This window comes from Dama dama, chromosome 17, assembly GCF_033118175.1.
Source record: "Dama dama isolate Ldn47 chromosome 17, ASM3311817v1, whole genome shotgun sequence".
Lineage (NCBI taxonomy): Eukaryota > Metazoa > Chordata > Mammalia > Artiodactyla > Cervidae > Dama > Dama dama.
Window position 1 is genome coordinate 14,165,868 of NC_083697.1, and position 25,580 is coordinate 14,191,447.

A 25,580-nucleotide genomic window follows, 5' to 3' on the forward strand; every position below is an offset into this window, starting at 1 on the left:
CCTCCAGTTAAAATTCATTAATTTAAAAAATCTAATCTGTTTAAGAGTTTGGTTGATCAGAAAAATAATTTGTGAATTTCTGATGCCTAACTCCTAGGATATGTATTAGGCAATGAATGATAAGTTGGCATTTATGGGTCAAAAAGTAATAGCTAATGGTTGTTAGGTCTCTCATTCTGTATTTTAAATCTTTAACCTTTTGTTAAAAAATACTTGAGGGTGCTTGTCCTGCTTCTATTTGAAACAATCCTGTCTGTACTATCTCTTTAAAAATGATTCACAGGATTTTTATTTTTAAAAAATATTGTTAACATCTATGAAATATTTCTGAACATGTTGGGGAAATGGTTTTTCTCAAAAGAGAGAATACTACTACCCGCCTTCTCTGGTTGGCCCAAACCCTCTTACTGTACCTCACACTACAGCCGCTAATACATTCTGTAGCATATGTACATTCTGCCTGAGTGCACGTGTTTCATATATCTACGAAACCCCATGAATGAGTTTTAAGAAACAGACAGCATAATTTTTTGAAAGAAATGCAATTATTTCTTTTTATGAAGCAAGGATTTACAAAGCATATCTTTAACACAGTTCTCAAAAACTCAGTTCTAAGTGATCATAAAGATACAGTCAACGAAGCATTTTAGTTTTCTTGATTTCTGTCCTATTGATCATTAGCCCTAGTATAGATGATTTCTAATGGACTCAGCTTCCTAAATTGATTTCCACAACTTGTTAAGTGATTACCATTAGATTTTTTATTTTTTTTGGCTAAGTGTCTTGATGTCTTTAGCATGTGAGCATAAATATGGGATGGTGCTACACGATCTTGAGTTCACGTTGAGGTTAAAGGTGTATCATATAATATGAGTCATTTTCCTAGTGCCCACTAGACGGGCTGATTTAACTTTGCCAGTTGTTGTACGTCATTTGCATATGACATTAACACCCCTTTTCTCCCTCAGATTCCCTGGCCCTCCGCCTGTCAGCAGTGCGGCCCCCTCCTACCCACCATACTCGCCCTCAACACAGTCGTCGTATCCAAGTCCAGGGTCCACCGCGTCCATGGCCCAGCTGGGCAGTCAGCTCGGTGCTATGCACATTAACAGCTACGGTAACAGTTTCACTCTTCATGCTTATTGACCGCCTTGTCTCATGAGTATTTTTAGTAAGAAACTTTTTCCTCAGATTCAAAATAGACATATCTCTGGTATACCATATTGAACTAGTTTTGGACATTTTCATATAAATTATCTGTATTATGTATGGCAGTATTTTTTTTTTCCAAATCATGCTGCCATTTATTTCAAGGTAAGTGAAGGATCCACAGAATGCCTTACATTCAACACTAGACCAATTAAAAAAAAAAATTTCACAAATCAACATTAGAACAGTGAAATTCCTTTAAGAAATGTAAGTTTTAACCCTGTGTTTATTATGAGGCCCACAAATCAAAAATATAATACTCTGTTTCACAGTCCATTTTAAATTCTGCAGTTAGGTCATGTGAGGAATGGAAGCTCAGATGTTGTGAGGCAGAACAGAATAATAGGAGAGAAGACAGTTACAATACTGAGATGTACATCAATAGAAATGCTGGCTATTTTAGGAACCATGGCAATGTTCACTGCAACAACTGCAGGGTCAGCCATTGATCTTGATGTCAAATGTTTTCATTACTTATAGTTAGTTTCTTAAAAGTATCAGTGAAACTCCCCTTAGAATATTTCCTTTTACTGATTGCAAAATGGGTAAGTCTTCAAAGCTGCAACTCAGTTTCACATAATCAGGGAAAGGAAAAAGTAATCTGGCTCTACAATTTCAAATATGACTGGATAGGATTTTAGTTGCCAGTCCCTTCTCCTTCCTTATTTCTTCCTACTTTCAAAGTCCATTCTATCAAGACAAGCACAGGATGTAAATAATTTATTGCCCTGAGTAAATAATGCTTGTTATGTAAAAAATATTCTTCTTCTGTATGATTTTCTATACTCTGTACCAGACAAAGTTCAGTTGCTCAGTCGTGTCCGACTCTTTGTGACCCCATGGACTGCAGCACGCCAGGCTTCCAGTCCACTTTTCATGATAATTAATGCCATGTATCATGAAAAGTAGATGCAACTGAGTTAAAATTTATCCCTCTAATTTTCTATCATTATAAATGTAGCTCTTTTAAAATTCTTCGCTTGTATAAAATACCCCAAATAGGATTTGTGTTACTTTCCAAAAGATGATTTCTTCTTGTGGGGGAAAAAGTGACTTGTGTAAGGGTGCCTTCTTGCTTTACTGGGGAAGAGAAGCGTCCCTGTTGTGTATATGTGGTGGAGGTGAAAGAGTTGCGGAGTGTGGTGTTCACGTGGGCCGGTCTTCTGTTTCTGCCTAGGTTCAGGGGCGGCTCCCCCCACCCAGGGCCCGCCTGGCCCTGCGTCGGCAGCCTCAGTCCAGGGGCCTCCACAGCCTCCACAGCCGTCCATCCTGCAGCCTGGATCTCAGGTTCTCCCCCCGCCGCCCACTGCACTAAACGGTCCCGGAGCCTCACCCTTGCCTCCGCCAACGCACAGACCAGACGGGCTCCCTGGGCCTGCTCCTCCGAACGCCCAGTACCAGCCCGCGCCTCTCCCAGGACAGACCCTGGGCCCTGGATATCCGGCACAGCAGGGTAAAGTCGCCTTGGGTTACCTGGGGGTACCCTTAGTTGGGAATCAGGTTTGTTGCGATGGTACTGGACATCTATCCCTTACAATTTTTGAATAGTGTAACAAGTAAAAAGACAAGGGGAACTGTAGATACTTGCTTTTAATTCCCTGCCTTATTTAATATGCAAAATGCGGCATGCTCGACTGAACAGCATAATACTGCCAGTGAGCCCTGCGTCTGCGTTTTGGGCTTATGGTCACTTCTTTTTCACTTTTCTTCCCAGCAGCCAACTATGGGCCCCCGGTAGCAGGGGCCCAGCTCTCCTACCCGGGAGGCTTCCCGGGAGGGCCTGCACAGATGGCCGGCCCGCCGCAGCCCCAGAAGAAGCTGGATCCCGACTCCGTCCCCAGCCCCGTAAGTGCTCTGCTCTCCATCTCCGTGAAGAACCCACTCTTCTTCTGTGCTCTCAGAAACTTCAGCTTGTCAGCGTTTACCCTGTCCTTTATCGTCCGAGCACAGTGCCATCACATGGACGAGGCTCGCTTCCCTCTGTATGTACGGGGTGGGGAGGGGGCGTCATGCTGTACCAGAAGTCTCCCTGAGAGACGCAGCCTGTGGGGACTTCTCTGGTGTCATGTAATCTTGGCAGTACCCATTGATGTTTATTCTCATGTACATCAGCTGTATTTATTGATACTTAATGATTCATTTGTAGTAAGAATATATTCTATATAAAAATACTATTTTCAGAAACTAAAAGATCCTTTCAGGATACCCATAGGAGTGAGAGTACAAAGTATTTTACATATTTTTAAAAACTGCTTTATATAAAATTAGAGCTATAACTTACTCTCCTCCACCAAAGTGATTTTCTCTAGAGGAGTACTCTTTAGTAACTGTATCAGGCAGCTTTATTAGGTTTAGTCTGCATAACAAACAGTCCTCAATTTGGCTTACATCCACAAAGATTTTTTTATCACCTAGGTTACCTGTAAGCTGCATTAGCTGCAGTTTGATTTTAGATTCTGCTCCGTATGCCCTTATCACTTCAGAATCCAGAGTGAAGGGGCATCCCTCCTGGGGACATGTATTATTATGACAATGGGAGAAAAGGGGGAAAACCGGTTAAAAGGTGCAGTAGCTCTTAAATCTTCCAGTCAGATGTGACACATGTCAAAATCATTCACCTGTCCTTGGCTGAAGCAAGTCATATATCAGAGCCTGATGTCAGTGGCGGAGGGATGTAAATGTTTGCCTCAGAAATTGGAAGTCTTATGGCTCTGAGCAGGGATGTAAACTCCTTTGGAGTAAGAAATAAAATTGTGTACAGTTAACTTTCATCTTTGAAGTGGTTTTATAAACATGAGTCGAAAAATTTAGAAAGAGACTAAAGAGCACTAAGAGGTACTATGTTTACATTTTATATTTTTATAACCTAACTTTTATATTAACAAATCATCAGAAACCTTAGTAGCTCACAAGCACTATTTATTCATGCTCATGAGTCTGGGCAGGCTTGCTAATCTGGGCTGGATTTGACTGATTTTGGCTTGCTTTCTGCATGAGGGGTCAGCTAGAGGCCTGGCTGGAGTCTTGGTCGAGGATGGTCTGTGCATTTTCTGTGGTTGCTGTAGCCAAGTACCATAAACGCGGTAGCTTAAAGCAACAGGGATTTCTTGTCTGAGTTCTGGAGGTGGTAGGTCTGAAGTCAGTGTAGGCAGGGCTGTGCTCCCTCCAGAAGTTCCGTGAGCGAGCCTGTTCGTGTCTCTTCATTCTTTGGCTTGTAGTCCCATCATTCCAGTCTCTGCCTCTGTTGTTACATCACCTTTCCCTCATCTCTGTGTCTTTTCCTCCAGGTTTCGATCTCAAAACTGCTTGTGCCCTTCTCATAAGTTTCGTGTGACTCCCTTTAGGGTCCACCAGATAGTCTAGAATAAGCATCAGCTCTCAAAATTCTTAATTTGATCAATTCTTTTGCTATATGCAGTGTTTTTGTTGTTTAGTCACTAAGCTGTGTTCGATTCTTTTGTGACCCCATGGACTGTAGCCCACCAGGCTCCCCTGTCCATGGGATTCTGCAGGCAAGAATACTGGAGTGGGTAACCATTTCCTTCTCCAGGGAATCTTCCCAACCCAAGGGCCAAACTTGCGTCTCCTGCTTTGCCGGCAGATTCTTTACCTTCTGAGCCCCTGAGAAAGCCCTATATGCAGTGCCCTTATTGATGATCCTATTTCCAGCCATTACTTTTCTAGCTTATTATTGGGTTGGCCACAATGTTCATTCAGGTTTTCCTGTATGATGGTATGGAAAAACACAAACGAACTTTTTGGCCAACCCAATATTAAATTATTCCACTTGAAGAAGTATCATGATGTATTTATGTGATTGACAGTTTAACTTCTTATTTCTCTGCTTGTATGTAACCTCTACAGACTCTCTAGTTCATTTCACTTCATTCTCTGATGCTTTTGACTCCCGCTTTGTTGTTAATTTCTCCAGTACTATTTCTGTTACAGTTACTAGCAATTTTATTATCCGTCTATAGACTCTTCCATCTCCAGTGTCTCTCAGTTCTTGATCTTCCTTTCTTCTGATGTGCTTTTCATCTGCCCCACATCTAGTCTTCCTGTCATTGCCAGTGACTGTGTATCTTCAAAGTCTCAGTTGAAAACATTCCATGCTCCAACCACTGACTCTTATCTTTTCAGCTCATTCCCTTTAGGACTCAAACTCCCATAACACTCACCCACCAGGATTTACAATCTACCAGTTTTTCTTGATTCACGTCACCTCCATCTTCTCACTTCTCTTAAGCAGCTTAGATTACATGATCCGTAATTAAAATCTGTCCCTTGCATCCCAGAGCATCTTCTTCTCTGAATTCCTTTGCCCCCTCCCTCCACTGAATTCATCTAGAAAATTCCCATTTGTTGTTAAACTAACTTTCCACCTACTCTGTGGATGCTGAAGACAACTCAAGAAAGATGCATGCCATGCTGACTGGTCTCACTTTGAAATCATAACCACTAAACTTAGCAGCAGCAGCAAACTAAAGTGAACGTTCAGTTGTGTTTTCTAAGACCTGGCTGCGTGAAATACTAACTGGTGGAACATTTAAAATCACGGATGCCTTGCTCCCAGCCCCCCACATTATGATTTAATTGTACTGGGCCTTGGGGTTTTTCAAGGTTTCTCCATTAATTCAAATGTGTAGCAAGTTTGGAGACCATCACCCACTTCAACTGATCCCCTTCCATGTCCCTGGATGACTGTCGTTTTTTCTCTCTTGGAACTTCTGATACTACCTTTCCCTTTTCTGACTCTTTAATGATCACCTTGCTTCTGAGAAAATAGAAGAAATGCAAAAAGAAGCTCTGCATGCTTCATTTCTGCATCTCCCCGTGTCTGTGCCCATTTACCCCTCTTCCCACTGTTAGGGTGAATAAGCTTGTCCATACTCCTGACCAAGGCTGTCGCATCCACTTGTGCCCTGGAATCCATCCCTTATGGCCTTTCAAGAACAGCCTCCCAGAAAATGTCCACTATATTAGAGTTCTCAAAAACAAAAAACAACCACTAGGATATATGTCTTTATATGGAAATAAATTTATTTTAAAGAATTGGTTTGCTTGATTGTTGGGGACTGGCAAGACCAAAATCTGCTGGACTGGCCAGCATGCTGGAGACACAGGAAGAGCTGATGTTGCAGCTGGAGTCTGAAGGTGTCTGGAAGCAAAGTTCTCTCTTCCTCCGGGGACCTTGCTCTGTTTCTCTTCATCCTTCAACAGGTTGGATGAGGCCCACCCACTGCTTCACGCAAAGTCTACTGATTAAATTCTAATCATGTATTATTTAAAAAGTACCTTCACAGCAAGATCTGGACTGGTGTTTATAACTGGGTACCGTGACCTAGCTACATACATACACACACACACCGTTCTGTCCTGGGCCCTCCCTGCTCTTCTCCATCGCGTCAGTCACACCAGCCTCCTTGGTACTCCTCAGCCAGCTGTCCTCCTGCCTCCAGGCCTTTGCTCATGTGGTCCCCTCTGCCCAGATCTCTTCCCCGACGTAGATGCAGAGCGTGGCTCAGTTCTGTGTTTCCTTCACGGCCCTGTTGCTCTCACTTGCACCCTTGTCCACGTCGCTCGTATCCATGGCACTTATGACCTCACATAGGCTGTATCTTATCTATGCACTTATCTCCTGTCTTCCAAACTAGGATGTCAGCTCCAGGAGGTCCAGGATTTGGTTTTGTTCACTGCTGTGTCCCTAGCACACAGAACAGGGCCTAGTACAGAGTATGCCCTCACATATTTGTTGAATGAATGTTAACAACAAAAGCAATAAGCAGTATATGTTGTGATTTATTTCAGACTCCTAAAATATACACATACAAATCAGTCCAATAGTATTTTTATCTTAAAAGTAGTGAAATAGCAATGCCATATGGAACTTGTTTATGTTCTTATTACCAAAGTAGAATGCTTTTGCTAACTAAATTAATTCTTCCTTCTGGAAAGAAAGATGTGAAACCATATTTTCTGATCTGTTGCATGCCAGTCCTGAGCTAAGGGCTCATTACACTTTCGGATGGTGGTCTTAATCCACATTTTTGGAGTTGAGGACACTGGCATCACCATCAAACTCTTCCTCACTCTCTAATCAGCGGGAGGATTATCCAGAATTTGAGCTCTTCCCATCCCCCTCTTCCTCTAACCATGCCAAAGTGCAGATATTTCTGCTTTAAGCAGCCTGCCTTAGCGGTGCACATGCATCTTGTTATCTTGCCTCCCTTATCTGTCTTCTTCATTTATCTCAGGAAGATCACTTTCTTTTTTTCTCTTTCCTGATTCTATTTTATGAGAGCACTCTATTCATAGCAGAGAAGTGTGAAATTAATTCTAGTGGCACATCTTCTGGAGGAAAAAGAAATCCATAAACTTTGAAGTGGCATTAGCATTATCAGGAGTTACTGTCAATCAAGCTGAAATCATTTAAGAACTGAGGCACACTCAAAACCTCTATTGAGATTTCTCTGTGGTGTTTTATGTCTAAGCTGTTTTCCGAGAACATGGATTTGAGGTTTAAATAAAAGCTCTATTTTTAATAATCAGAAAAAGAATATATACATATGAATCACTTTGCTGTATACCTGAAACTAATGCGATATTATAAATCAGCTATGCTTCAACTTAAAAAGAAAAAACAACTCCTAACAGAAAGAAAGAAACCATTGCTTAATCCAATAAAAACTATATATTTAGAAATTACTAGAACTGTTATATTTCTTACTTTCTTTGTAGTATTCTAGATCTCTTTGTAGTATTCTAGCAAAGATGTGTATTTATTTAGAAGTGTATAATTACCACTTGTCCTTGTTTCTTTGGCGGCAGTGCTTTGTAAGTTGCAAATGGCTAATTTAAAACAAACTTTCTGGAAGCATAGTCTGTTTTGAGACTGAGAGCTATCTATGTTCAATATACAGATTATTGTGGTTTTTACCTCACTTTCATATTTGACACTTCATTGGTTGAAATGATGACAGTAAATGTTGATAGTAGAAAAGCTCCTCCAGTTTTGAAGAAACCAGATGACCCCTGTGGTTGAAATACAGAGTGTAATTACCGGGGTTTGATTTTTCTCTTTGCTTCTTTTCTTTGCCCATGGTAGCTTTTAGTCTCATTTGTGTCTTACAGTAGTTGCGTTTGGAGCATATTCAGTACCCTTAATTGAGTAAGAGTTTAAATCCTATGAAATTAAAGAGAAATGTGTGAATTTAAAAGCAGGCTAAATCTCTCTGATATGTTGTAGAAACCAGTGATATCAGTGCCACCTGGGGTATGGTTGGGCGAGATGGGAGGGAAACGGAGCAGGTAACGCTTCAGAGCTCAGGGAAGGACAGCTTTTGTGTTAGTAGTAGTTTTTTTTTAATTGAAATATAGTTGGTTTGCAATATTGTGTTTCAAATAAATAGCAGAGTGATTCAGTTACACATATTTTTCAGATTTTTTTCCCACTGAAATACAGTTCCCTGTGCTATATAGTAAATCCTGTTGTTTATCTATTTTATACATGGTGATGTGTATATGTTAATCCCAAACTCCTAATTTATTTCTTCCCTTTCCCCTTTGGTAACCATAAATTTGTTTTCTGTGTCTGTTAGTTTGTTTCTGCTTTGTAAATAAATTTATTTGTATTATTTTTTAGATTCCACGTTTAAGCAATACCATATATTTGTCTTTCTGTCTTACTTCACTCAGTATGATAATCTCCCATGTCTGTCCACGTTGCTGCAAATGGCAATATCTCATTCTTTTTTATGGCTGAATAATATTCTGTTATATATGTATGTACAGGATCTTCTTTATCCATTCATCTGCTTGTAGACACTTAGATTGTTTCCAGTAGTCTTAGCTATTGTAAATAGTGCTGCTATGAACATTGGGGTGCATTGTATCTTTTTTAATTCATTTTTATCTTTCCATATATACTGAGGAGTGGCATTACCATATCATATGGTAGCTCTATTTTTAGTTTTTGAGAAACCTCCACACTGTTTTCCATAGTAGCTATACCAATTATATTTCTACCAACCATGTAGGAGAGTTCCTTTTTCTCCACACCCTCCCTGGCATTTATTATATATAGACTTTTTTATAATGAGCAGTGTGAGGTGATTTACCTCATTGTAGTTTTGGTTTGCATTTCTGTAAATGGCTAGTGATGTCAAGCATGTTTTCATGTACCTATTGGTCATCTGTGTGTCTTCCTTGGAGAATTATCTATTAACATGCAGGTCTTCTGTCCATTCTTTGATTGGTTTATCTGTTTCTTTAATGTTGAGCTGTATGAGCTGTTTGGATATTTAGGAAATTAGCCTCTTGTCAGTCACATCATTTGCAGTCTATAGGTTGTCTTTTTGTTTTATTTATGGTTTTCTTTGTTGTGCAAAAGTTCTGAAGTTTGCTTAGGCCTCATTTGTTTATTTTTGCTTTTGTTTATTTTGCCTTGGGAGATTGAGCTAAGAAAAAATTGCTACAATATGTGTCTGAGAATGTTTTATCTATGTTTTCTTCCAGGAGTCTTATGGTGTCATGTCTTATATTTAAGTCTTTAAACTATTTTGAGTTTATTTGTGCATGTGGTGTGAAGAATTGTGCTAACTGTATTGATTTACATGAAGCTATCCCGTTTTCTCAGCACCACTTTCTGAAAAGACTGACTATTATTCATTGTCTATTCTTGCTTCTCTTCTTGAAGATTTAACTGAATGTAGGTGTGTGGGTTTACTTCTGGGCTCTGTTCTGTTCCATTGATCCATGTATGGTTTTGTGCCAGTACTACACTGTTTTGATGATAGTAGCTTCATAGTGTTGTCTGAAGTCTGAGAAAGTTACGCTTCCTGCTTTGTTCTTTTTCCTCAGGATTGCCTTTGGTAATTCTGGGTCCTTTGTGGTTCCATATAAATTTTACGATTATTTCTCCTAGTTCTGTGAAAAATGCCACAGACAATATGATAAGGATCACATTAAATCTGTAGATTGCCTTGGGTAGGATGACCATTTTAACAATATTAATTCTTCCAATCCAAGAGATGGATGTCTTTCCATTTCCCTTTCTCCTTCTGATGTTTCATTGTTAAAGAAATGTAGCAGATTTCTGTATGTTAGTCTGGTACTCTGCTGCCTTCCTGAGTTCATTTGTTAGCTCCCATAGTGTTGGTATGGAGTGTTTAGGGTTTTCCGTATAGAGTATCATGTCATCTGCATATAGTAACAGTTTTACCACCCAGGGGCACCAGGCCTGTGCTGACTGCTCCTCCCCATCCTCATCCTTTGGTACTACCGAGTTACAAGGGGGATCATTCCTGCAGCTTTGGTTGTGTAAGAGGTCTTCTGCCAGCTTTCCGTTAGTACTCTCTGAGAATTCTCCCACATGTAGATGTATTTTTGATGTGTGTGGGAGGAGGTGAGCTCCACGTCCTTCTCCTCTGCCTTCTACTCTTGATCTCCCCTCACGTTAATAGTGTCTTTAAACTGCACGTCCTCCAGTGTAAATATTCCACTCTGAATGCTCATCTCATTTCTCCCCTCTTTTCCCTCTAAATTTTTACTCCTTCCTTTTTTTTTTTTTTTTTTTTTTTTAAGTTTTTTGCCACTTTTACCCTGTAAGGAAGAAGTGAGGGCAGGGAGAAGAGAAAGAGAAAGACCCTTTTTTTTTTTAAGAATTCCTTGCAACTAGTCCCTGGAAAGTTACAACAGGACAGTACTTTGTGCCTATATCTTCATCAATAAATGTTTTAGTAGAGAAATATAAGGTGTTTCCAAATTAGAGGACAAAACTTTGGGACTTTTCTTTTCTTCTCATCTGTACATGATAGGCAAAAGCCATATGGGAACAGTTGATATTGTTTGTTTCTTATGTCGCAAGAAGCAGGGATGTGGTGGGGAAACTTGAAAGGCAAAGTAAAGATTAAGAGGGATTTGAGGAGAAAAGTCAGGGCTTTTATGTTATAAATAATTTCTTCTGAATTTAATTATTTTTAGCTTTTTAGAGTTTCCTTTAACTACAGAAAGTATTTTTTTAATGTTATTTTCAATTTCTTTTCTAGTGAGAATCCTTTCCCAAAGAACTGTTACCTGTGATCCCAAGAAACAAATTGAATAAAAATAGATTTCCCTGAAAGATCAGAGTTGGAGCTCAAGAGTATTACAGAATAGAATTTGGAAGCTAGTGGCTTAAGGTTGTGAAAGTAAACAAAAGTGAGGCTGAAGATATGATGGATTCTCAATGAGAGTTTGATTTGAAATCAGCTGAAAGGATTTAGAAAATGCCTGTGTGTGTGCGTGTGTGTAATGAGAGGGAAATGTTGAGAAGTCTAAACTGACTTTAACGTGCCCTTGATCTCTTACTGTCAGATCCAGGTGATCGAGAGTGACCGAGCCAGCAGAGTGGGACAAGTTTATGCCACCAACGCCAGAGGCCAGATCCCGCCACTGGTCACGACAGACTGTGTCATACAAGACCAAGGTATTCTTCTCTCAGTTACGTTTCTGACTGAGGTCTTAGTATTTCTCACCTTTTTTTTTTCTTAAAGCAAATGCACTGATACCCTCCAGTCATGCTGTCACGGATGGGCCACCCCTTTATAGCTGGTAACAGGAACTAATTTGTCATTAATCGAGTGTGGAGAAGGTACTGTCAGCTGAATTCTTGTCAAAATCTACAAGTTTAAGAAAATTTTAAATTTTAATTTATGGGTTTAAATTTGTTCATGCCTTACTTTGGTTTAATTTATTTACTACAGTGAGAACCTGGCAGGGTGGCATGAACGGATGGTAGGGAATTAACTGTTTAATTAAGCCAGAAGACTTGGTTCTAGCCCCGGTGACATTTTTAAAATAAGTCCTTTAATGTTTTGGGCTCTGGTTTCCCATTTTAGAACTGGATGGGGAGAGGCTGAGCTGTCTCTACTGACTCTATCCCATGTTTGCTATCAGTTTCCTATTTCTGTTAAACTTTGTGCAGGTTTAATCAGGGAATATATTATTCTGTTTATGGCAAGTTAAAATACAGCCTGGTGCAATGCATCATCTTATATTCTGAACTTGATGGATTATATACTCAGTTCTAGAAATATAACACTGATATATATATATATATAACACGCAGGCGTGTCGTCTCATCTCAGAGTTGTCGAGTCAGCCAGTTTCCTGGTGGGCCCCCCTCTTGTTAGTCCATCCTGGGTTCTGCCTCCAGCACGGTCTTTTGAGAGCTTGCAGACCAGTGAGGCAGAAGGACCTGTGATTGGGAGTTTGGCACACCTGCACGCAGACCCAGGCTCTCTTCCTCACCATCCTGAGCTTTGCTTACCCCACCCCTCTGAACCTCAGTGTTACCCTCTGTGAGATGTGAGGACTAAGACCTGCCCTGCAGGGCCAGTGTGAGGATTAAAGGTGACTCTGTGTGTGTGTCTGTGTCTGTATGCTTGCATTGTTGTTCAGCCACTCAAGTCGTGTCCAACTCTGCGACCCTGTGGACTGCAGCACACCAAGCTTCTCTGTCCTTGTCCATCTCCTGGAGCTTGCTCAAACTCATGTCCATTGAGTCGATGATGCCATCCAACCGTCTCATCCTCTGTCGTCCCCTTCTCCTCCTGCCTTCAATCTTTCCGAGCATCAGGGTCTTTTCCAATGAGTCAGTTCTTCGCATCAGGTGGCCAGAGTATTGGAACTTCAGCTTCAGCATCAGTCCTTCCAGTGAATATTCAGGATTGATTTCCTTCAGGACTGACTGGTGTGCATGTGTGGAAGTATCTTTATATGTACGTGGGGTCTTGACCTGTAGAAGGGGTTGATCTAGATTACAGATGATGTTACTGTTAGAGGTACTACTATTAAAACAGACTTCAGATTACTTCATTTCCTCTACTAAAAGTGATTTGTTCCTGATTACTTACAGAATCCATCCAAACTTGTTAAATGAATTCGTATTTATTCAGTACTTACGACCTGGTAGGTTGAGCTATACGAAATTGCTGATTTTTTCTGTTTTGTTGACCTACAAAAATGGCAGTTTCGTTTCAGCCTAATAGTAAGTGTTGCATTTGTATTTTTTAATATTTTAGTTTGAGGCTCTTTACAGGCCTAATGAATATTCCTCACGAGCCTCATCTCTCCCCTGTTTCTTTCTATACATCTGCCTCAGCCATACTAAACTCACCCCCTTCTCCTCATGTCACCGATTCTCATTTTGTGCTATTATCTCTGCAACAGATTAGTACTATGTTTGTTCACCATTGTACCCCTAGAAATTCACCTGGTATCTAGAACATAATGGTCACCCAACAAATATTTATTGAATAAATGTACTTGGTATATATAACTCTAACCCTTTTAGTTGGGGAATTCCTAGTTCTTCCAAACTCAATTTAATTTTCCCTTAGAAATCTCCTCCAATTTCTTCCCTCACAGTGCTTCATAGACACTCCTATTATAACTCTGTTCCATTAAATTTTACTGTGGTTTGGGTCATCTTTCCTACAAGGCTATGAGCTACTTAGAGCAGGATCATACTTGTTCATTCATTCATTCACTTACTCATTCAGCAAACATTCAGTACCTATTACCATTGTGGTTAATATTTATTAAGTGTTTGCTATGCATTAAGATATCTTCTGAATACTTTATGTGTATTAATTCATTTAATCCTCTCTGTAATTTACTGGGATAGGCATTAATCTCATCTTCATTTTACAGTGTGAAACCAAAGCACAGAATGCTTAGGTCATTTACCAAGATACTCAGCTAATGGGAAACAAAGCTAGAATTTGAATCCCAGCATTCTGATGCTAGAAGCCATGCTCTTAACAACTCACCTACTGCCTCAATTCAGAAGTGAAAGACGCAGTTCTGTTCTTTTTTTCCTTTTTTTGGCTACGCCGTGCAGCATGTAGGATCTCAGTTCCCTGATCTGGGATCAAACCTGTACCCCCTGCACTGGGAACGCAGAGTCTTAACCACTGGACTGCCAGAAAAGTCCCATGGTCTTATTCTTAAATGCGTGCACAATCTGGCAGGAAAAAGATATAACTAAATATTAATATTATAATAGTATGGTAATGTTATAAGGATAAAACGCATTTTGCTGTGGGGACTTAAACATGCGGTAACTAGCCCAGCCTGTGCTGCGAGAGCAGGGGCCACTAAGCTGAGCCCCAAGTGAGCAGGTGTGGGCCGGGACACAAGTGGGGAGCTTGGGAGAGAAGGTCGGCAGCCAGCAGAGGCGGCTGTGCTGAGGTCTGGCAGTGGGAGAGCGTGCATGTGTTAAGGAGCAGCACCTGCAGAGCTTGTTTTTGTATTTTTTTTTAACATAGAGGTGATTTTTTAAAATTGTGGTTAAATGCACATAAAATAAAGTTTGCTGTGTTAATGATTTTAAGTATACAATTCACAGTGTCGTGCAACCATCATGATTATCCATTTCCAGAACGTTTTCATCAGTCTACACTGAAACTGTGTACCAGTAAACCGCTGCTCCCCATTCCTTCACCCTGCCAGCCCCTGGTGCCTCCTGTTCTGCTCTGTCTCTGAATGCCTCGTGTGAGCAGATTCGTGTGACATCTGTCCTTTGTGTCTGGCTTACTTCACTCAGCATAATATTGTCAGAGTTTGTCCGTGCTGCAGCGTGAGTCAGAAGCTCGTTCCTTTTTAAGGCTGAAGGATGCTTACTCTTAGTATATACTGCATTTTGTTGTCCATCCTTTGAAGACCATTGTTATCCATCTTTTGAAGACCATTCGGGTTTTTTCCATCTCTTGACTACAGTGCACAGCTGTGGCCACGAACACTGGTACACACGCGTCTCTGTGAATCCCTCCTTCAGTTCTCTCAAATGTTTACCTAGGAGTGGAACTGCTGGGTCGTATCGTCCATATAGGGGAAGCGTAGAAGGAAGGAGTGGAAAGAGGGGGAAGGAGGTGGCAAGGTCTTGATTATCATCAGCTTTCCACAGGCTGCAGCCCAGCCCTTGGCAAGAACAGAGAGCCGCCTGGCATGGAGGGAACCCTGCAGTTGGGCAAGTCACACCCGTTTGCTGTAAAGCCCGTTTCTCTGGCTTATTTGCTGTTACTGATTAGTAGACTTTTTAAAATTGTAAATTTTTTTTAATTGAAGTTAAATTGATTTACAGTATCATGTTAGATCCAAGTGTACAGCAGAATGATTCAGTTTTATGTATATTTTCTTTTTCAGATTCTTTTCCATTGTAGGTTCTTACAAAATATTGAGCATGTTTCCCTGTGCCATACAGTAGGTCCGCGTGGATTATTTTATATATAGTAGCATGTATATGTTACTCCCAACTTCCTAATTTATCCCTCACCACTCCTGTCTCCTGTGGTAGCCATTAGTTTGTTTTCTATGTCTGTGATTCTGTTTCTGTTTTATAAATACGTTCACTTGGGTCATATTTTAGATTCCACATTTAAGTGACATCTTATAATATTTGTCTCTGACTTAACTTCACTTAGTATGACACTCTCTAGGTCTATCCATGTTGCTGCAAATGGCATTGTTTCTTTTTCATGGCTGAGTAATATTCCATTATATATACGTACCACATCTTTATCCACTCATCTGTTAATGGACATTTAGGTTGCTTCCATGTCTTGGCTACTATAAGGAATGCAGCAGTAAACATTGGGTGCATGTATCTTCTTGAATTAGTTTTCATCTTTTCCAGATATATACTCAAGAAGGGACATCAGTGGGCCAAGTGGTAACTCTAGTTTTAGTTTTTAAAGGAATCTTCATACTATTCTCCATAATGACTGTACCAATGACATTCCCACTGACAGAGTAGAGGGTTCCCCTTTCTCCACACCCTCTTCAGCATTTATTATTTGTAGACTTTTTAATATGGCCTTTCTGACTGGTGTGATGTGACACCTCATTATAGTTTTGATGTGCATTTCTCTAATAATTAGAGATGTTGAGCATCTTTTCATGTGGGCTTTCAGCCACCTGTCTGTCTTTGGAGAAATGTCTGTTTATATTTTCTGCCCATGTTTTGATTAGGTTGTTTGTTTTTGTGATATTGAGCTGTATAGAGCGGTTTGTATATTTTGGAGATTAATCCCTCTTGGTTGCATCATCTGCAAATATTTTCTTTCCTTCTGTAGGTTGTCTTTTTGTTTTGTTTATGGTTTCCTTTGTTGGACAAAAGCTTGTAAGTTTAATTAGGTTCTATTTGTTTCTTTTTGTTTTTATTTCCAGTACTCTAGGAGACAGATCCAAAAAAATATTGTTGCGATTTATGTCAAAGAGCATTCTGCTGGTATTTTCCTCTAGGAGTTTTATAGTTAGTGTTCAGTCTTACGTTTATTAATAGGTCTTTAATCCCTTTTGAGTTTATCTTTGTTTAGTGTTAGAGAATGTTCTAATTTCATTCTTTTCCACGTAGCTGTCCAATTTCCCTAGCACGACTTTTTTCAGTTACAGTTTTTATTTACTGCTTTGTGGCTCTGCTGGTCTGCATCACTGTGAGGTTTCTGTCTGTAGTTGTCATGGGGGTGCTGCTCTCTAGTTGCAGCCAGTGGGCTTGTTGCTGCCATACTTCTCTGGTTGTGGTGGAGAAGCCAATAAAGGGGCGCACCTGCTTTAAGAATATCACTTCTTTGCCTTTGGCTGCAGGATCTGATCTAAGACTGTTTCCCCCTCGATTCTGAGCTTCCGCCTGCCCCACAAGATCTTGTTCAAGCAGTGCATCCCTTGCGTGGTCACCTGTGACCCGTGCGTAAAACTCGTTGCCTTCCTTGGGCCACTTAGTAATCGGTTTGCTCTTCTGTGATTCTTACCTGCCATGTTGCAGTTGTCCGCTTTATTTACTTTATTATTTATTGTTGGCTTCGTTGGTCTTCATTGCTGCTGGGCTTTTGTCTGGTTGTGGCGAGTGGGGCTCCCCTCCAGTTGCAGTGCATGGGCCGCTCACTGCGTGGCCGCTCACTGTGTGGCCTGCTCACTGAGTGGCCTGCTCACTGCGTGGCTGCTCACTGTGGCCCGCTCACTGCGTGGCCTGTCACTGTGTGGCCTGCTCACTGCGTGGCCTGCTCACTGTGGCCTGCTCACTGCATGGCCCCGCTCACTGTGGCCTGCTCACTGTGGCCTGCTCACTGCGTGGTCTGCTCACTGTGGCCTGCTCACTGCGTGGTCTGCTCACTGTGGCCCCGCTCACTGCGTGGCCTGCTCACTGTGGCCCGCTCACTGTGGCCCACTCACTGCGTGGCCTGTTCACTGTGGCCTGCTCACTGCGTGGCCTGCTCACTGTGGCCTGCTCACTGTGGCCTGCTCACTGCGTGGCCTGCTCACTGTGGCCTGCTCACTGTGGCCTGCTCACTGCATGGCCTGCTCACTGTGACCTGCTCACTGTGGCCTGCTCACTGCGTGGCCTGCTCACTGTGGCCTGCTCACTGTGGCCTGCTCACTGCATGGCCTGCTCACTGTGACCTGCTCACTGTGGCCTGCTCACTGCGTGGCCTGCTCACTGTGGCCTGCTCACTGTGGCCTGCTCACTGCATGGCCTGCTCACTGTGACCTGCTCACTGTGGCCTGCTCACTGCGTGGCCTGCTCACTGTGGCCTGCTCACTGTGGCCCGCTCACTGTGTGGCCTGCTCACTGTGGCCTGCTCACTGCATGGCCTGTCACTGAGTGGCCTGCTCACTGCATGGCCTGTTCACTGCGTGGTCTGCTCACTGCGTGGCCGCTCACTGTGGCCTGCTCACTGCATGGCCTGCTCACTGCGTGGCCACTCACTGTGTGGCACTCACTGCAAGCCCTGAGGGGTGGACCCGGCAGCTGCAGCTCCTGGGCTCTAGCAGACAGGCTCCGCAGTTGTGGCGCATGAGCTCAGCTGCTCTGTGGCACGTGGAGTCTTCCCGGATCAGGGGCTGAACCTGGGTCTCCTGCATTGGCAGGTGGGTTCTTTACCACCGAGTCAGCAGGGATGCCCCCAAATATCTGCTTTATCATCATTCTCTTCTACCAGACCTTAAAGCCAAAGGCTTCGCTCTGCTGTCTCTAAGCCTCTAACTTGGGGATTAGCTTCATAAATAGTTGTTGAATGAATAAATTACTGAATGTTTTTTAGTCAGTTTGTCCCATAAGTTTCTTTATTAAGCATATCAAGGGATTTGGATCTTAATCACCAAGGTTGCTAAATTATCTTCTATAAACACCTTTTATGCCCCACTTTTGCATACCTGCTTAAGAAATAAATTCTTCATTGCTTTTTAAAAATTTATTCTTTGTGTGCATTAGCTTCTTTAACAAGTTTGTTTAGTCACCTTCATAAACTTGTTCATGTGCATATTTCATTGTAAAAAATAAGATTTTTAAAGATAACAAATGCTCAATTTCAATGTATTATTGGAAGTGTTAACTAGTGAAAATTGAGTACAAAGAAAAATTAAAATACACTTTAAAATATTCTTATTTCCCGCTATGTGTAACATTGTGTGATGATGAGAAGGAAGGTTTTATCTAAGTTATATGAAATATACACTAATAAGGGTTCAAGCATGTTTACATTTATTACCTAATATTTCTTTTTCTTCTATTCCTGATGTCAGAACTCTTGTTTTACCCTATGTCACTATTCACTTGGACTCTACCTGTCTCTGATCTTTCTTCTTTCCCCCAGAAGCTATCTAGTACATTCTGAATAATTTTCTTCAGGTATTTATTTGATCATATGGGTGGCTTAGTGGTAAAGAATCCACCTGCCAATGCAGGAATCACAGGAGACGCATGTTGGATCCCTGGGTTAGGAAGATCCCCTGGAGGAGGAAATGGTAACCCACTCCAGTATTCTTGCCTGGGAAATCCTATGGACAGAGGAACATGACAGGCTGCAGACCATGGGGTCAAAAAGAGCAGGACACAGCTGAGCACACACACATGCATTGATGAGAAATGTCCCATCATTGCCCAGGGGAAAACAGGATTGATCTTAACTCTTGTCCAAATTCACAGCTTCATGACCTGGACCCAACTTGTCTGGGATGTCGGAGAGACTGTGATAGGTTCTAACACCACTTTTGCCACTTCTAACCCTTTGACTTTGGTAAATCACTTAAGCTCCCAGTGTCTCAGTTTACTCCTCTGTAAAATGGGATCGTAGGGTATCAGTCTCATAGGCAATTGTGAGACTAGAATGAATTTACATGTAGCAATCTTAGAATGATGCCTAATCCATTGGCATTGATTGTTATTACCCTTGTTGCTAGTACCACATTTTCCCCCTTTATCACACTCTCTGCAGCGGGGCCCCCAAACTGGATTCAGCCTACAGACATGTTAATTTGTTATACAGAATAATTTATTTCTGTTTGAATTAGTTGCCATTATATAAAAATCAAAAATTTTATGTAAAAATCAAGATTTCTGTCTGGTCCCCCCAAACTGTAAAATGTGTAAATAATAGATTAAATATGAAAGGAAGCTCAGCTTCTCAAGTCCAGCCTTCCCCTCATTCTCGACCCACCTGTGCAGTGAGGCATGGCCAGAGAAAGGCCAAAGAAAGGCTGAGAGGCTGCAGGCCCGGCAGAGTGACCACTGATCCTTTCCTTTCAGCTGGCTGTTACGTCCTCCCTTCTGAGAACAGGACACAATCAGAAGAGAACTTCCATGGATCCTCACCATCATGTCAGCCCCCATTCCTCATAGGGCCTTGTGCTCTGCCTTCCTACTCTTGGCCATAAACGTGCTGCAGCTGAAATCTCCTACTGTGTGCCACTCAAGTGTACTGCTACCCTGTCTCCCCGCCTCTCGCACGTCATTAAGAGTTCTCTTTCTACATAGTGACTCCCGTCTTTTACAAGGCCTTCTCCTATCTTAAACAATGTTTTCTTGATCCACTTCCTTTACCAGCTCCCCCCTTTCTTTGCTCTTGGGTGCTCCTCCATGCCGGGCAGCAAAGGAGACACAGACGTGAAGAACAGACTTTTGGACTCGGTGGGAGAGGGAGAGGGTGAGATCTGAGAGAATAGTGTTTAAGCGTATGCATCACCGCAGGTACAGTGGCTAAGCAGTGTGGGTTTGCTGCGTGATGGGGGACATGCAAAGCTGGTGCTCTCTGACAGTCTGGGGGGCGTGGTGGGGAGGGAGATGGCGGGGGCACACATGGGTTCCTGTGGCAGAGATCATCACAGTATTGTAAAGTAATCATCTGCCAATTAAAGTAAATATATTAAAAACCCTTGGAAGGATTATTGCATACTCATCACCTGCCTCTCTCTCCTAAACTCACTGTGCGTGGCCTCCCTGCCCTCCTCCTCCTCACCCCACCGTTCCCCGGAAAGTCTCTGCCGGCTCCCCAGCCCTGCTGCCCCCAGCGGTCATGCTGACCTGGCGTCAACGCCTGCACAGACAGTCCTGCCTCTTCCCTGATGGACTTTCTTCCCCTCCAGGACGCCCAGACGCCTCGTTTTTACACTTCTTGGTCCTTCTGCTGGTTTCTCCATGTCTCCTGGCTTCTTTATGTCAGAGGACTCAGGGCTCAGTCCTCACGCAGCTCTTCTCTGGCCACTTTGTGGTTTTTAATCTAGTTTCCTGGCTCCGAATACTGTTTATAGGCCCAGAACTCCCAAATGTGTTTCTCCATCTCAGCTTTCATCCCAGCGCCAAGACGCGTGTGTCTGATTGCTTACTCAGCATCACTGCTTGATCGCCTAATAGATTTTCCAGATGGACATGCCCGGAGCCAGGTGCCTGGTTTTCAACCACTCAACCGGGCTCAATAAAAACCCCTTCCTTTCCCGGAGCCTTTCTCTGGTCAGTTTGTGGCAACTTCACGCTTCTGATCCCTCAGGCCAAAAGCTTTGGGGTCACCTGCATCGAGCTGATTTGGGCTCTGTGCCGTCCTTGAATTCCTTGCCAGCTGCCCCAACTGCCTCATCCCAGCCTCACAGGCCTCCTGACGTTCCTTCACCAGCCCAGGCTCACGCTGTCCCCGGACACCTGCGGGCAGATCCCATCCCACTTGGCAGCCTTTGCTCCAATGATGCCTTTTGAAGAAGATCGATTCTATAACTGTTTAAAATTGCAGTATTTTCCCACTGTGGTACCCCTCCCCCTCCCCCAGAGGTGCTTTTTTCCCATAACATTTGTCATCTTCTAAGCTCCTGTGTAATTTATTGGGGTTTTTTAGGTCTATTATTGTCCGTGTTCCTTGCAAGAACACAAACTCTACAAGGAAGCACCTAGGACAGTATCTAGAATAGGCAGACAATCAATACACACTCGTTTGATAATTATGTTCTTTTGCCAAAATATATTATGATTTAATTGTTAAGTTTATTTTCAATAAGTTATTCTAGTGATTTAAAAATATTCATGCCATGGATATTGGGTTTTTTTAATTTATTTTTAATTGGAGGATAATTGCTTTACTATGCTGTGCTGGTTTCTGCCACACAACGTGTATCAGCCATAAGTATGCATGTACCCCCTCTCTCTTGACTCTCCCCACTCCCCCATCCCACCCCCAGGTTTTCCCAGAGCACTGGGTTGAGCCCCCTGTATTACACGGCAACTTTCCCCTAGGTATCTAGTGTATATGTATACAGTATACACTGTATGTATACTGTATGTATACATATACTGATGTACATGTTCCAGTGCTACTCTCTGAATTTGCTCCCCCCTCTCCTTCCTCACCGTGTCCACACGTCTGTTCTCTGGGTGTCTCTATTCCTACCCTGCAAATAAGTTCGTCAGTACAATTTCCATGGATATTGTTTTAATACTCATGCATGCTATGAAAAAAATATTTGGTCAGGAAACTTGGTGTATTTTAAAAATAGATACAGATGTTTTTAAAAAACTTTTTCTATTATAAATAGAATTTTAATTTCTAAGTTGAATTACAAGTTAAGGAGGAAAACATAGTCAAACGGAATTCTATTTGACACAGTATAACTAGCTGATATGAAATGGTATACAAATGCTTACCTTTCTCATAACAGATGTATTGATAGGAGAGGATGAAGAAGAAGTTTTATTCTTGTTTTGTGTCTTTGCTTTACTTTTCCCATTGAATCTAAATACCTCTCGAATCTCTGAGTGGCTGTTTTAATACCCTGCTTATGGAAAATAATTTAAAATCTTTTACATTTTTGCAGCAGTATTTAGTGTCTTATTTTACAAGAAACTATAACGTGCCTAGAGTATAGGTCATAAAACTATACAGTGCTCCTTTTATTTTTTAGAAACCGTGAAGCTTTACAAATAAGGCAATGCATTACCTAGACGTGCCTTTATAAATGCTTAAATACACAGGGCAGGTTTTAAGTCTGCGTTGTTGACCGTTTCAGGCAACGCCAGCCCCCGGTACATCCGCTGCACCACGTACTGCTTGCCCTGCACATCAGAGATGGCCAAGCAAGCTCAGATCCCCTTGGCCGCCATCATCACACCCTTTGCCACGATCCCTTCAAATGAGGTAAGTGACGAAAATAGCAATTCAGTAATTCAATAACTCTAAAATTCCTCTTTTGTCATTTTTTTCCTGTATATTTTTCTGTATCATAAACAGAAAACTGGAGCATGAAAAACATGTAATCATTCAATTCATTAAGTAAACCAATATCTGATAACTAAGGCGAGCCGGCCATACATCACAGGGGACTCTGCTCACTGCTCTGTGGAGACTTAAATGGGAAGAGAACCCCACAACAAGGGTGTATGTACATGTATATACATTTTATTTAATATATAGAGACAGCGGACTCCTTGGCTGTACCACAGAAACTGACACATTATGAAGCGACTAAACTCCAATTTTTAAAAAGTAAGTTTAAGAGGAAAAAAGAAAAAAATCTGATAAACTGTGCTTTTTTGGCATCCTGTATTCCAAACACAGATGGGCGAGGTCATTTTTGGCCTGTTGTAACAATGCACATGGGCCTGCCTGACTCCTCTGTTCATGGAATTCTCCAGGGAAGAATACTGGCGTGAGTAGCCAGCCGTTCCCTTCTCCAGGGGATCTTCCCAACCCAGGGATTGAACCCAGGTCTTTTGCGTTGCTGGTGGATTCTTTACTGTCTGAGTCACCAGGAAAGCCCCAAGAATACTGGAGTGGTTAGCCTAGCCCTTCTCCAGGGGATCTTCCTGACCCAGGGATCGAACCCAGGTCTCCTGCGTTGCAGGCGGATTCTTTACCAGCTGAGCTACCAGGGAAGCCCCTGGTTTGTGTCATTGGAAAAGTCCCTGATGCTGGGAAAGATTGAGGACAGAAGGAGAAGAGGGCATCAGAGAATGAGATGGGTTGATGGCATCACCGATGCGATGGACATGAACTTGGGCTGACTTTGGGAGATGGTGAGGGACAGAGAAGCCTAGCGTGCTCAGCCCATGGGATCGCAAAGAGTCGGACACAACCGGTGACTCAACAACCACAACAGCAATGCACATATACAGGAAATACGGACTGTCAGAAAAGGACAGATACCCAAACCTCTTGTGAGGTCTTTATGCCCTCGCTCAGTACTGCAGCATTGAGGTGCACTGGTAAAAGGAAGATAACGCAGCCTGAGGTCCTTGGTCTTACTACATCTGCTTTAGTAATCACTGGGCCAAGATGCTCATAAACCCCTATTTAAACTCAGCAGCATTAGAAAGCATGAGATAGATCAATCTGTATCTTTCAGCTGAGAAAGATGTGCCCTATTTATAGCTGTTATGCAGTATGCTATGTGTCATGTCTGACTCTTTGCTACCCCGTGCCTGTAGCCCGCCAGGCTCCTCTCATGGAGTGTTCCAGATAAGAATACTGGAGTGGGTTGCCATTTCCTCCTCCAGGGGATCTTCCCGACCCAGGGATCGAACCCACGTCTTCTGCATTGGCAGGCGGATTCTTTACTGCTGAGCCGCCTGGGAAGCCCCCTGTTTATAGTTACGTGGCGACAGAAATAAGTGGTGTGCATTTAAGATCTCCGATGTTACAATGCTGTTAGTGGGTCCTGGGATTAGGACATCCACTCTGTGTAGCTGCCACCCCTCCTTTTGTTGCCCCTGGATGGTGGATGCCCACGTGCGCGTGGAGACAGACACAAGGTCCTATGGCAAAGCTGGTCAGATGGGAGCTGAAGGAAAGCCTTACTCGGACTGGAGCTTTGACTGTGACCTCCATGCAGTGGTCCAGTAAATTAGGCTGAGCTCTGGATTCTGTTTGCTCATTAAAAGCTGAAGCATAGATGGCTTTTCCCAAGTTAAACCTGACCTTGGCTCTGATCCTTTGAGATCGCTGACCTGATGCTTACTTAGTAGCACCTGAGCAAGAAGTAGAGCCTCTCTGAGAGAGAACAGATCTGTACTGTTTCTCGGGCCTGTCTCACCAGCTGGGAGCAGGTAGGGGGCTGCTGTGTGACTCCTTAGAGAAGAAAGAAAGAGGAGAGGGGCAGTGTCCACGTGCACGGGGGCTTCCATCCCCCTTGAGATGTCCACTCAGTCTTTCTATGGGTGCAGCAGAATGCCGCCGTCTCCTCTGAGAGCACAGTGAACTGGGTTAGAGTCGGGCATAGAAGAGGCACTGGGTTGTTTCTGAAAGCCAGTCTTACGTGCAGTTATGGTCTCATAGTTGTAAATGAGAAGCACATGCAGTATTTGCTTATTTTAGGGATGGTGTCTTCTGTGATGGTCCCAGAAATTTAATATAATGCTCATAAGTGGAAGTCAAAGTGTTAGTCGCTCAGTCATGTCCAGCTCTTTGTGACCTCATGGACTGTGGCCTCCAGGCTCCTCTAACCATGGGATTTCCCAGGCAAGAATACTGGAGTAGATTGCCATTTCCTTCTCCAGGGGATCTTCCTGACCCAGGGATCGAATCCACATCTGCTGAGTCTCCTGCATTGCAGGTGAATTCTTTACTGCTGTGCCACCTAGGAAGCCCCATCAGTTTATCTGCTCTTTTAGGGATGGACATCTGGCTATTTCTGCTTTTTGGCTTTTGTGAATAAAGCAGCTTCTATAAATATTCTAGTACAAGTGTTTCTATGGATACATATTCATTTCTTTTGGGTTAATACCTGTGAGTAGATTGTTGGCTGATGGGGATACATGTTTATTTATATAAGAAACTGCCAGACCATTTTCGAAAGTGGTTATATGATTTTGTAGTCTTTTCAACATGGTATCAGAGTTCCAGTTGTCCTGCATTCTCTCCAACCTTTGTTATTGTTGTCTTTTTAATTTTAGCAGTTCTGACTGCAGTGTAGTAGTATCTGTGAGAGAGATTTCTTAAATTTTAATCTTGATCCTTTGAACAAAATTTAAAGTGTTAGTGAATAATACATCCGTGTACATGCCACCATCATTAACAAATATTAACGTTTTGTTGTATTGGCTTAAGATAATTTTCTAAGAATTAAAGCTTCACAGG

General features: G+C 42.4%; 1 protein-coding gene across 3 annotated transcripts in view; it reads left to right on the forward strand.

The window, feature by feature from the left end:
• SEC24D (SEC24 homolog D, COPII coat complex component) overlaps window positions 1-25,580 on the forward strand; it is a 114,400-nt gene that overhangs the window by 16,106 nt on the left and 72,714 nt on the right. For 2 of the 3 annotated variants that reach the window (XM_061164135.1, XM_061164133.1), the window contains exons 4-8: window positions 969-1,117; window positions 2,387-2,662; window positions 2,924-3,054; window positions 11,563-11,674; window positions 22,516-22,643. In XM_061164135.1, the coding sequence (XP_061020118.1) occupies window positions 969-1,117; window positions 2,387-2,662; window positions 2,924-3,054; window positions 11,563-11,674; window positions 22,516-22,643 (796 nt within the window). The remainder of the gene's footprint in view (window positions 1-968; window positions 1,118-2,386; window positions 2,663-2,923; window positions 3,055-11,562; window positions 11,675-22,515; window positions 22,644-25,580) is intronic. The other variant, XM_061164134.1, reaches the window with a different exon arrangement.